The sequence below is a fragment of the Camarhynchus parvulus genome, chromosome 5 (genome assembly GCF_901933205.1).
Source record: "Camarhynchus parvulus chromosome 5, STF_HiC, whole genome shotgun sequence".
Lineage (NCBI taxonomy): Eukaryota > Metazoa > Chordata > Aves > Passeriformes > Thraupidae > Camarhynchus > Camarhynchus parvulus.
In genome coordinates this window covers 14,234,345-14,246,839 of record NC_044575.1, presented here as the reverse complement: position 1 = coordinate 14,246,839, position 12,495 = coordinate 14,234,345, and the positions used below count along the sequence as shown (strand labels likewise).

The window sequence follows — 12,495 nt, the reverse complement described above, 5'->3', positions numbered from 1 at the left end:
GCAGTGTCACCATATCGGCCCTGAATTGTCACCAGAAACCCTCAGCTCATTCTTCTGCCCCTGGGTAGAATCAGAGCAACTCCATCACCTCTGACCTGTCCTCAGAAGGACATAGCCATGACAACATTCCAGTTGGGTGGGCTATCCACCATGTCAGCAATGAGATCCCTGCATGTCTCAGGAGGTGCCATTTGTCATTAAGATGATCCATGTGGGAGAGGATCCAGGCGGTTTCTGAGGCACCGTGCCTGGCCTGAGAAATGAGAAATGTGCTGCTGCTGCCTTACAGCTCCTCCGCAGCAAAGGCCGTCATGGCTGTGCCATCTCTGTCTCGGACACAATTCCCTGGCAGAGCAGCCAGGAAAACCCCACTGTCAGCCCACATTCTGTGCGCATGGCAGTCTGAAAGCATCAGGCAATTTCAGCAGCAGGAGCCTCTTCCAGAGTTTTAGTCATCTTTCACTCAATTGGAAAAAAAAAATCTTCTAATCCTTTTCTCCTGTCAGGGACTTCCTTTCTTCTCAAAAGTCTTCTTCAGGTCTGCAGCTTGGATTTCTGTAACACCTAGTGTTTGGAAGCAATGAGACCAATATTTTATAACAACTAGTCAATATATTAATGTTGGATTAAATAATTTACAGTAAGAATTTAAGTTACAGGAATAACCAAGGAATCTTTAATTAGATACCAATACTGTAATTAAAAAATGAGATAATTTTGAAAGAACTGCAGGAATGTTATAGCCAGTTGCACAAACAAGCAGATTTGGTGGGCCAGAGGACATGCTCAGTGGAATGTTCCCCTTCTATACTTTGCTTCCAGCTCCCTTTCCCTGTTTCTCCAAGTAAGTCCTTTTTCTAACATCAGCAGGTTAACAGCCTCCTCGTATTTCCAGTAATCCTTAATTTTGGGACAACCTTATTCATGGTAGTGACTTTTGAAGGTCAGGTATGCATTCATGGTAGTGACTATGCTTGATTCTCAGTGTTCCAAAGAAGAGCATAATGAACTCTGAGAGAAGGGCTTATCTGAAGGTATTCCTACTCCACACTTCTCTGCTTGCTGCTGGCTCACAGCTATCAAGTATTCTTTTAAGATTTTTCTGTCAATCTCCATTTTGTTAAAAGCCACTCAGATGCTGAGTACAACCTCCAAACTTTGTCTCCTACAAAGATGCCAGACAGGTGTGAGATCTAGCTGCACCTTTCTGTTCTTGTTTATCAAGGTAGCCACACATTTCACTTACGCCTCTGGATTTTTAGTGCCTGTCTCCAAAGGCATTAAATCTCCCATGGTCAGTGAGGGAATTTTTGCTGACTGCTGTCTAACCTCTTGTAGCACAGTGCTAGACTCCATGACAGTGGATAAAGCCCAATCTGTGGAGTCATCTTGCTGTCAGGTGCTGCTCCCCTGCAGGGAGCTGCAAAGGGATATCTGCTGAATCACCCTGGCTTGATTTAAGCACCCAGCCTCACATGCAAGAGCTTGGAGAACCAAGGAGGGAAGAGATTGTGCCAGAGCTGCCAGGCAGATGCACTTGACACTGCAGAGCAAGCTTAGGCTGAGGTCTGGAAGTGGCATTAAAACTGTCTGTGTCTTCTGCCCTTGGGTGGGTATTAATGGAAACTGCTCTCACTGGGTGAGATGCCAGACATTCACAGCCTCATCTGAGATATAAGATTTCCTCTGTCAATGACTTTTCCTGCAGGGGAGGAAGAAGTTTGATCATCGGTAAGCAGAGCCTTGGCACTAAGTAGCTGATGTGCTTCTTAATTAATGAGTTCTGTCTCAAGGCATGTTAAGTACTATGCATGTGGTACATATAGAAATTGCCTTGTGAAATCAGAGTGGAGTAAAATTCCTTCCCATATTTGTGTGGTAGAAGTTGTGTAATAAAGAGGCAGCTAAAGTTGGTCCAACAACTACTACCAGCTGTGAATGCTTCAACTTACCTTCTTTTTCTACATTTTAAGTTATGCGCTGTATGTGGCAGCAAATTACTTATCTGCACACTTAAAATATACCAGAGCCTTTGTCCAACAGGAGACAGCAAATAAAAATGTTGTTATAAACAGGTCAAAGAGAGTCCCACAAATGTAACCAGCACTTATCAGTTGAAAGTCTTTGAAGAGATTGGTGGCATCAAGCTCACACTGAACAATTCACAGATTTTTCTACCAGTATCTGAGCAAACTGAGTGATGGGAGGAATTTGTTCTCCTGAGTGGGGCAGTATTCACATTTGACATTAATGGGAATTTTCACATCAGAAAGGCTGAAAGGTACACTCTGAGCAAGAGACAAACAAATTTTGCTGCTGCCAAGTTTGTGCTTCAGCCAGGGGTGCAATTTAAAACAGAAACACCACTCTTTTATCTTCCCTTGCCATCTCTGAATAAATTCTTTGATAGGCGGGAAATGAAAAGCTCCATGTTGTCTGAGCAAGATGAGATCTCTGTTCCATAAAATTAAAATATTTAAAAATTCTAAGATTTTGCTATGAGGATTTTCATAATTTTTCATAATTTTCATAATGCTTAGAAAATCATATTTCAGACTGGCTTCCCTGAGAATGTGTATGCATACATGACCTTACACAAACAAAGCACACACAACCCCCCACCCCCCAAAACAAACAAACAAACAAACAAAAAAAACACACCAAAAAATTTAAATACTGTGTAGTCTGTCCTCTCCTTTTTCCTGGCTGAGTGAGACAGATGACTAAGACACTGCAGACCATTGCTGTTGCATTCCCTTCTCCTGCTTGCCAGGTCTCTCTCATAAAGCAAGTGCAGAGGAATCCATTTAAGTGCCACCTTGAGGGATTGCCAGGGAATAGGCATTGTCTATGCAATTCAGTAATCCCACAGATCAATTGGCACACCCACACTGAAAAAGTCATCTAAAGCAGTGTGCATCCAAGCCTGGCTGCAGCATTCTTTGTTTGCCACCAAGTTTTCCTTCAGCAGGATTTTATGCATGCTGAATTTCAAAAAACATATCGAGAGAGGGAGGGAAGAAGCAGTGTGTGCATGTGGGAAGCATACAGAAAAACCGGAAAATAACCTTTGGAAAATGTGAGTCTGAAATGCTCCCAAGATCCCTGCAAGGAGAGCTGTCCCAGAAACAAAATGAAGCATTTAGGAAAGAAAAAGGGCATTTAAAAAAACCCCATTCTTTTATATAGATGTAATAATGGAATTGGATTAGGTTCTACTAAAAACATAGGAGGAAGAGAAAAAACAAAATGTGGGGGCACAAGCCAGGATTTTATCATGGAGATGTCATAAACTACAGCCCAGGACAGCCATGGATCAACAGCATTTTCTCCACTGTTAAATACTAACTCACTTTAAGTAAGTGCTAACTCAGATCACCAAAAACAATTTCTGTATTCAAATTCCTGGCACTATTTGACATTAAGTTGCAATTTCAGAAGCAGAGTAGGCATGTCCCATCCTTTCAAAGATGTCCTGAGTGCACATGCATCTTCAGGGAGCATGCTGGGAAGAAAATGATGAGCTGAATGCCAAAGGAAGTTGGGATCTAAAATGCTGCAAAAAATGTAATTCAATCTTTCCTCTTCCCATACCAAAGGATGGAGAAATTGCCCTAATGGCCATGGCTGGCTGCTTAAAGTATCACTGTGCAGTTTAAACATGTATTTATAAAATTGATTAAAAATTAGCAGAATAATAAAATATTGAATGCAAAAATAATTAGATTAGTAATAGCAAGCTCTGTAAGGAAAAGCTCTTTAAATCACATTTCAAAAAGATGGTTGTGGAATAAAGATAAGCTCAATAGTTCCCCACTACACAAAGTTCACATACAAGTATTTCACAACAGATTTTATTTTCTGCACACAAGATGTATCTGCTTTACTGACCTTAACATTATGTATGTTTTCAAAGGCAAATACAGACAAATTAGAAAAAAACCCTACTAGACCTTTCTGTTACTCCAAATAATGTGTTCATTTCTCAGAAGGAGGAATATAAATATAAAAATATCACGGAAAAGCAAAGATGTTTTAAGTCTTAATTATGAAAAGGAACATAGCCTGATTACTGGAGCATGAACTTAGGAATTGAAAAAACAGAGGTGTCACAGCATGACTTTCTGCAGGTCACCTTGAGAATGCTGAATGAATATAGTTCTGCAAATCAGACACTTGGCTGTTCTGTGCAGCTGCAAAGTAGGTGAGATATTTTTTAGGATTTCATGAATTTTAGTTCATTTAGTAGCTTCTGCCAGTGAAATGCATTGTTAGGCAACAAAGAACTCTCCCTGCAGTATAGTGTGACTATACTACATCAGAAAGGCTTTTATCTCAGGGTTAAATCATCATGTTAAAAACATCAGTCTTGACTACAGGGCAATGTCTAGCTGTATTCCCCAATTGCAAATCAATCCACAAACTGTATTTCAGTAGGAAACCCTCTGTTAATTCCCCATGGCTCTGAACTGGTAATTAGGTACTGAGTACTTTGGGTAATCAGGTACTTTGGCAGGGCTCCTGTTTTCTTGAAGGGATAGCTCCAAGAACACACCACCTCTGCCATCAGCCCTTCATGTCTCTCCCACCTGTTTGTTCAATGCAGGTGCATTGCCTTGTACTTACCCACTTGCAATTGCAGGTTGATGATCTGTTCCCTTTTTCAACAAAGGGACTGTTAACTTCTACTATGCAAAGTGTTCTGGGTATACTTATGAGTGTTTTTAATAACAGCAGCTAGAATAAGTATCATAGTGGAACTACCCACTTTTCCTGCTTATGTAAAGATACTAAGGTCATCTGGAAAATATTGTTCTTACTGTGGGGCAAATTACTCAGCTCCCTTTTAGCAATACATTTTTCTGACTGAAACATGGGGTATTAGATAGAGATCAGTATGCAGGACAAATTAACCAAAGCCTGAACAGCTAGAATGAACAAGAATCCTTACGTGGATTTGCTGACTGAGCAGCACCTTCACAAACTAAACTGGCAACCAAATTTGCTGTCATTGAGAATAAACTTCTTACATGTTGGCTTTTTTTTTAATGATGGATTTTTATTACATTTCCAGATGACATTCTTAACCCACGTAAACAGGAATTTGACTTTGCACATAATAGAAAGTGTAAACAGAAATTTGAGCAGCAGTATATGCTCACTTCTTCAACGGGAATCCAGCACTCGCCTTCTACATAAAAAGTCCTGTTGTTTTCAATTTGCACTTCCATTCTGAACCATTTGTAGATACTCCTTGTGTAGCTTTTCTTGGGTTTCATAAAGTTTCTTTAGCTTCTTAATTTGTCCTTTGCTAAGTTCTTTGCCTTCTGTATCATGGGTAGGAAATCCCTGAAATATATTAAAAAAAAAAAAAAGAGTATTTAAGATAAGTTCTTGGACTGCTTTTGTTCTCTATGGAATCATGTTTTAATAAGATAGGGAGATAATGTCATAATGACAGGCTGTCAGGAAGGGGTGTATCTTGGCTAATTTTAGTCACCTAGAAGTTTGACAGCTAACTTTGACTATTTCTCAATGTTCCTTTCCTAGCAAAACAAGAGGCATAAGGGTGTATTTATCTTCTGTCCTGAACCACGTAAGGGAAGCTTAGACCACTAACTTCTAGATGGTTTTAGTTAAGAGAAAAATGACTCATTCCTGAACAGATGGTTAAAATAATCTTTTAACCATACTAGCAGATTGAATTCAAGGCTTAAAGCAGAAGAAGTAAGATATTTATATTCTTGATGGAGAAAGTATGATCAGCATTCTTATGGACATTATCCTTGGCTTACAGGGGTATTTTCCAGTATTTATCCTCTCCATTCTGACTTGTCCCCAGGACTTGAATTTGTGTAGGTAAAGGGGAGAGGCAGAAGCAGTATCAATGACCCAAATCAAGTAGAAGTGAAGAAACAGTGCTTTATGTTTTCCAAGTAACCCTTTTATCGCCAAGGGGAGCAATCAAGAGCAAAGTTATGCATACAGCCCCTTCAGAGAGCCTTTGCCAGGAGAGAGCAAAACAGTGGGCACAAGGGAACAGGGAACACAGGACCTCAAAAAACATCAGTTCTGGAAGAGCTGGGGAGTTTGTACTTGCAAATGAATATCCTGCCTTGCACCAGAGTAATAAATCTGTGAATGAACATCATACACATTCCTACCCACAATATGTATTTTGCTTTGCAGTAAGGGGAGCCAAAGGAAATGTAAAATGAATGTACAAAGGAGAGTAGAAGGAAAATACCCTTGAAATGATGGCTAACAGAGACCTTGCTCCTCAGTGCACAATAAAATTCATATATCACATTTTCCTTCTCTCCTTCCCTCCTCTTGTTACATTAATAGCACTGCCCTGGAGGTTTGGAACAAGATTGCTATAAACATATACAAATAAGCATGCACAACTGGGGGAAGAAAACCCCTCCCTATATGAAGAGAAGTCTCTTACATTTTCATCAAACATGGAATATTTGTCAAGTTCCAATTTAAACATTTCATGTGGTGGAATCTTCATTTTTTCCAGTTTTGCTGCCTGTAATATAAAACATGCATTAACATCACAGTTAATTACTGACAACCTGTCACATATGTAAAAGGAAAAGTACATTATAATTTCAAAATCAAGGAGCATTCAATTAATAATTGGTTATTATGTGAAAAGAAACTTGGAGCGAGGAACAACTCAGTACGTCTTAGATGTGCTTGTCTGGGGGAAAAACTGTTTTAAACCTGCAGAGAACCACTTTGTAAAACAGATGCATTGCAGAAACTCAAAATAATTTGCTTATGTACTCCAAAAACTACATCTGAGTCTTGCTAACTTGGTTCTTTAGTCAACACAAAGTCAATAGCTGCTATAATAAAGCATATTCAGCAATTAACTCACTGCAAAGGGGAATCACCTTTATCAAGTTTCTTGCTGACAAGCTAAGGTTTTAATGCAGGTCACAGAAGAATCAGATGCAGTAACTGCACTGAAAACAAACTGAACTCTCCCTTGTCTGTAAACAAGCACATCTCAGAATCTTTCCCATGTAATTTTTGCTCTATGCAAGGGTATCACCTTTTTTAAAAAATGAAAAAGGTACTTGGAATTTGTGGATGATAAATGCTATTTATGTTGTTTTATTTTTGTATGTGCTCTCTAAAAGTTTTCTTCCTCTTATAACACAGGAATGTATCTCCTGTACTGGCAAAGTCATCAGCATGGCAAACAATATTTTTTCTTATGAGTTCATCTCCTCTGTCTACTCCCCATCCAAAGCCCAAAATCTTTGAGCTATGTGAATTTCAATCACAGATATAAAACATTTCTCTGCTCAATCATAAGAAATAGGGGATTTCTTACAGAGAAAAAGAAAAATAAAGGAGAAAAATAAACCCTTTCACATATACCTATGATATTAGAAAGGGAATCAAATAATAAATGACACAAGCAAAACCTTCTCTAACACTAACAAGCATGTAAGATGCTACTTTGTCAACTAGGTAATACTATTTATAGACTGAAATTTAAGTGCTACAAGTTCTTCTGTAATAAGTTTTTGCAGGCTTTAGTTGTGTTTTGAAAAATGGCTTCTCTATCAGAATTGAAATACCAAGCCTGAACTGCAAGCCAAAGGCATTCTGAGCAGGAAATTGTAAACAAAAAAAAGAAATGGAGACCTGGTTAAGGCTGGGCAGAGAGCCTGTGTTCTAATGGTCTTTCCTGCACGTGACCACTGCTGCCTACACTTTCCTTCAAAATGAGGTTACTTACTTCCTGCTGTTGTTTTTTCCTGGCTGCTTCTTCTTTCTTCCTTTTTTTCTCTTCTTCTATCTGTGAGAGGCAGTGTTGGTGAGTAAAAGGTAATACACTATTCCATTTGGTTGTTTTCTACAAACCTGAGCCAGCTCCCCTGGATATCTAATTACAGACAGAACTGGCAGCATGACCTGCAGCAAACCCACCATGCCTTATAATTAGGATTGTCTGATACTTCCCACTGTATAACTTTGATTTCATTTGCTTTTATTCACAGTTAAACCAGTTCTAACTGTTCAGAATGCATTTTGCATGCAAAATGGATACCTATAATAGAATACCTAAAATAAATTGTCCTATCACTTTAGGGGGAAAACTGTTTTGCAAATGACTTTTTAAAAAGACTATTTCAATGATATTTTAAGCTCTTGCCTCAAACTGTGAAGATATCACAGTTCCTCAAGCAGCAGTTGTATCACTTGATGTTCCTAGGGAAACAACTATCCAAATTTAGCCAACTTGCTAAAAATCCCATCTTGCACTTGCCTGGGAGAGACCTGTCAGTTCTCTAAGTGTTCTGCCAGAACTCAACATAATGCTGTTGCCAGGGAAAAGGGACTCTGGCTGCAGCTCCTACCCAGCAGCATTAAACAAACTGCCTTCAAACGTCACTCTGATGAAAACATCTGGAATTGACTAAAATGACTTCTCCCTTTTCTAAAAAACATCAACATGGAAGAAGAAATGTTGGGAAGTCTTTCAAAGATTTCTAGTCATGACAGAATTTTATTATTTGGTAAAATTGAAGATGGACATATGAAGTGTTACTTTAAAATATTACCAAGTCAAATATTAATACCAGGAAGTGCTAAAAGCAGGGGATCTGTACAGACCTTGTGCATGTGAATTCAAATTCACAAGCTTTACAGAGTAACATGAATTCTTGCCCCCACATCCTGAATATCTCACTAATCCGTACTATATTAATTAAGATTTAGCCAGTACATTTTTTTCCTCACCTATCAGATGAATACAGACTAGTTCTATGGAAAATGTTGACTTCATTTGTACAAACAAAAGAAGTCTGAATTATCTCTCTGGAAGAAAAATTCCAATGAGAAGCTAAGACAGTTTGAATGCAATACTGAACATGCCTTAGTTATATGAAGATCTTAAAAAGCAATAAAATAAAAAATCTTTGAGGTATTCACTAGGTCCCATACAAAGTTTTCAAGAAGCTGTTTCGAAAAATTCTTTTTTTCCAACACACTTAAATTTTTTGTACTAATTCTCTTATGTCATCTTCCTTGTTGCTAGTTTGCTATGATTCTTCTTAAGAATTATGAAAGAAATGTAAAAATATCCATAGCTTACACATTACTTTAAATTTTAAAAATATAGGATGCTTAAAATAATTACCTTTTTCTTTTCTTCTCTTTCTTTCAATAATGTGTCCTTATCCACTAATTTAACCACAGTTGGAAGTCCTAAAGAAGCAAAAAGAGATGGATTAATTTCTTGATTAGCCAAAGATAATGTATTCACCCTGTGATAATTGTTTTATTTTTGCATGCTAAATGCAAATACAACTCAGTGGCTACTCAAAAGTGACTAAGAAATTAGGTGTTATACAAAAAGCTGAAAAATATTGCAATGTATGTTTTTCTATTCTGTACGTGTATTCCAATATACAGCTCTATAATATATATTCATATATTTATATGCACTACTATATATGATACGTATTATGTGCTATTATATATAGTACATTTTATATATATATATGGTGCACATATGATATGCTATAGCTCTGCAATACTTGAGTTTCCTGAATTATTCTAAATTTGTTTCCCCACTTCTTAGGAAAACATCAGGATTATGAAAACAGCTCCTACAAAGTTTCAAGAGATAACTGGGTACCTTCATGATCTTCAAATCGAACTCCAAATTCAGGCAGGATGTCATCCCGAAGAGCATCACTCAACTGCAGCACTTCAGTTACTACAGAGCATGAAAAATACTTTTAGTGAAGTAAGATTTGGACAAAGTATAGTTTTGTACAGCTACATAGTCACTTCAGTGCAATTAAGAAATTGCCACTCCCACAGAGAGAGAGAAAGGTCTTTTCTTTTAAGGTGATAACTAAATCCTGCCTTACTGCAGCCACACAATGCAGCATCTTTCTTTGCAGGGACTTGAAAACCATTATTTTCTTCCAGGATACCCTCACTGTTCCTGAAGGGAAACAGAAAGAAAATCCAAGGCAATTTAGAAATGATGCAATAATTCTGCCAGGGTACGGTGGAAGGGTATATGACTCAGGAAGATCCTAATGGTTACTATAGGATGTGCAATACGAAAGGTTAAAAACCTAATTTTAGAAAATCACAAATTAACATATCCTGTGCTAAATCAAACACTGCCCTTTGAAGGACTATGATTTTGTTGATTTGTCAGAGGAACTGTAATCCCAACACCCTCTTTTTATTTCAAACAATCTATTTACAGCAGAACAGATACTTTTGGTTTGGCTTTCTGCACGGTGACCAGGACATCATGGCTAATATTTTTTCCCCTTGCAAACTTACCAAAGAGCCTTTGATGACAGCAAAGAGTTAAGAACTTAAGATTTAGCTGAAATATATGCTATCTTAAGGGGAAAACAAATCTTCATACAAGATAATTTTTTGGATAAGAAATTGTATCAGTTGAGAAGCAGCAGAATAGTTAAGAGGGCCTAAATTCATCAGAGACTCAGTATGCTGCTGTTGTGAATTCACTGGCATTTTTCATAGGCAGTCTGCTATTTGGGAAGAATACTTAGCAAGTATAACATGACAAATACTTGGGTTGGATGTGCTTACAATGAACAGGTGTTCTCCCTTTCAGCAACTCTTACCTGGTTAAACCCAAGAAGTACTCAGGGTCTCAAAGTTATTATTTCAGGCAGTGGAAGCTTCCATCCAGGCAGCTTCCTAAACACTGCACATTCTGGTAGATACAAGTACCATCTCTGAGCCTTCATCTCTTGCACTGCTCTCAGAGACTTGCAAGTGAACAGCACTGACTATCCTAAAATCATGAGAAGGAACACCCTGTTTCAGGGCATGGCTGAGCTCTGTGGCTCTCTTTGCACAGGAAACCACTGCAGTGGACAGAACCTCTTCTGTCTGCTGTAAACAGAGTCGTTGTTCCTCCTGATCCACAGCAGTGACATACAGTGAACCACAGTCGTGTTTGATGCACTTCTAAACCAGCCATTAGGATAAACCTGGGATCAGATTCCCTCACTGGCTGTTGATACTAAAAGGTGTTGGCTCTGTCAAGACTGTATCAGAAAAACCTACTGCTTATTCACAAAACTGTGCATCTGCACAGTTACACATGATCACTTATCTAAAATCATGAACAATTGAAAGCTGAAGAAGAAGAAATCCATCAAGGAGAAATGTATAATGAAACATATTATTTTTGAGAGGACACATGCACTGATCAATCCTGTCATGCAGAGGAGTCAGCACCACACTTCTTAAGGCTGAGATGTGCCTGTTCTTTGCACGTGGCATCTCCAGAGCAAATATGTTTAGGATAGGGTAGGAGGTTGTTTGTGGGCTGCCTTAGGACATAAGGAGGCTCTCACTGAGGACAGTGACCAGGAAACCAGTGGGACAATGCCTTATCACCAGTGCCCACCAACACCCCAGCAGATGGACACTCCTTGGGCCTGTGACTATTCCCCAGACCTCTTCACATCTTCTGTGAATTTCAAGCCAAAGTGCATCAGATGTGAAACAGATGCTGAGATGATGTGAATCAGAACACTGTGATGGGAAGGAAAAAGAGGAGCTTGAAAAGCATCTAGAGAATGCTGGATTGTAAAGACTGGCAGCAAAAGACAAGAGCAGGCAATGCTACAATGAGAGAGTTTGTCCCAGTTCTGGTCAACTCCTGACATATTTGGAAGAGGGCAGAAGGTGCAGAGGGCACTGTGAGAATTATTAAGTCCACATTTGAACGCTACCCATCTGGATGATGGTAACATTTTTGCAGAGTATATGTATTTTGATTATTACTAAAACCATAGCTTTAAAAATGGCTATTCTGTGAAATGTTTTGTAGATACATTTTGAAAGTGCATGTGTGTGGATGGGAAAATTTGTAATGCTCTGCAGGTTTACAGAGCCACATGCTTTTTATTTAACATCTGAGAATACTTAAAGCAATACTGATTGTTTTAAATAATATCTAACACAACCCTGCCAGCAACAGGCTATGATGGGGAAACTCCCTTTGCCTACAGCCATGCAGAAGCAATATCCCCAGCCACTAATCAGAACAACTTTTACAGTAATTTAATGCTTCCTGCAAGCAAGAATTTAATGGTAAAGGGAAAGAAATCTGTAGTATATCAGTGCAGGTCCTGCCAACCACCACTCAACTTCCATATATCAAATAGTTTAAAAGAAAGGTGCTTCCCTGGTCAAATTGCAGAGTGCCCCATACCCCAACCAAGCAGCCACTAGATCCAGTTTGATTGTCACTGTTCAGTGTATTTCAGGCAAAAAAATCACTGCCTTCCAAGTAAGAAATTCAAGTGCCAGTAAGCACTTGAGCCAAGTGTGTTCTAAAAATGATCCCTATGATATTTAGACCTTACCACTGCTAAAAGCAATGATCAATTTAGCTCAACCATCATAAAGCAAGGGGAAAAAAGGTCCATATGAACAAGTATGTTAAATACCAGAAGA

The 12,495-nt window shown here is 38.6% G+C and overlaps 1 protein-coding gene across 2 annotated transcripts in view; it reads right to left on the bottom strand.

Annotated features, from left to right (window-relative positions):
* Positions 1-5,038: 5,038 nt before the first annotated feature.
* CARS1 (cysteinyl-tRNA synthetase 1) overlaps positions 5,039-12,495 on the bottom strand; it is a 32,091-nt gene continuing 24,634 nt past the window's right edge. For both annotated transcript variants that reach the window (XM_030950555.1, XM_030950554.1), the window contains 5 exons: positions 9,668-9,748; positions 9,167-9,234; positions 7,763-7,822; positions 6,452-6,535; positions 5,039-5,349 (listed from right to left, as the gene is read on the bottom strand). In XM_030950555.1, coding sequence (XP_030806415.1) covers positions 5,215-5,349; positions 6,452-6,535; positions 7,763-7,822; positions 9,167-9,234; positions 9,668-9,748 — 428 coding nt within the window. In that variant the 3' untranslated portion in view covers positions 5,039-5,214. The remainder of the gene's footprint in view (positions 5,350-6,451; positions 6,536-7,762; positions 7,823-9,166; positions 9,235-9,667; positions 9,749-12,495) is intronic.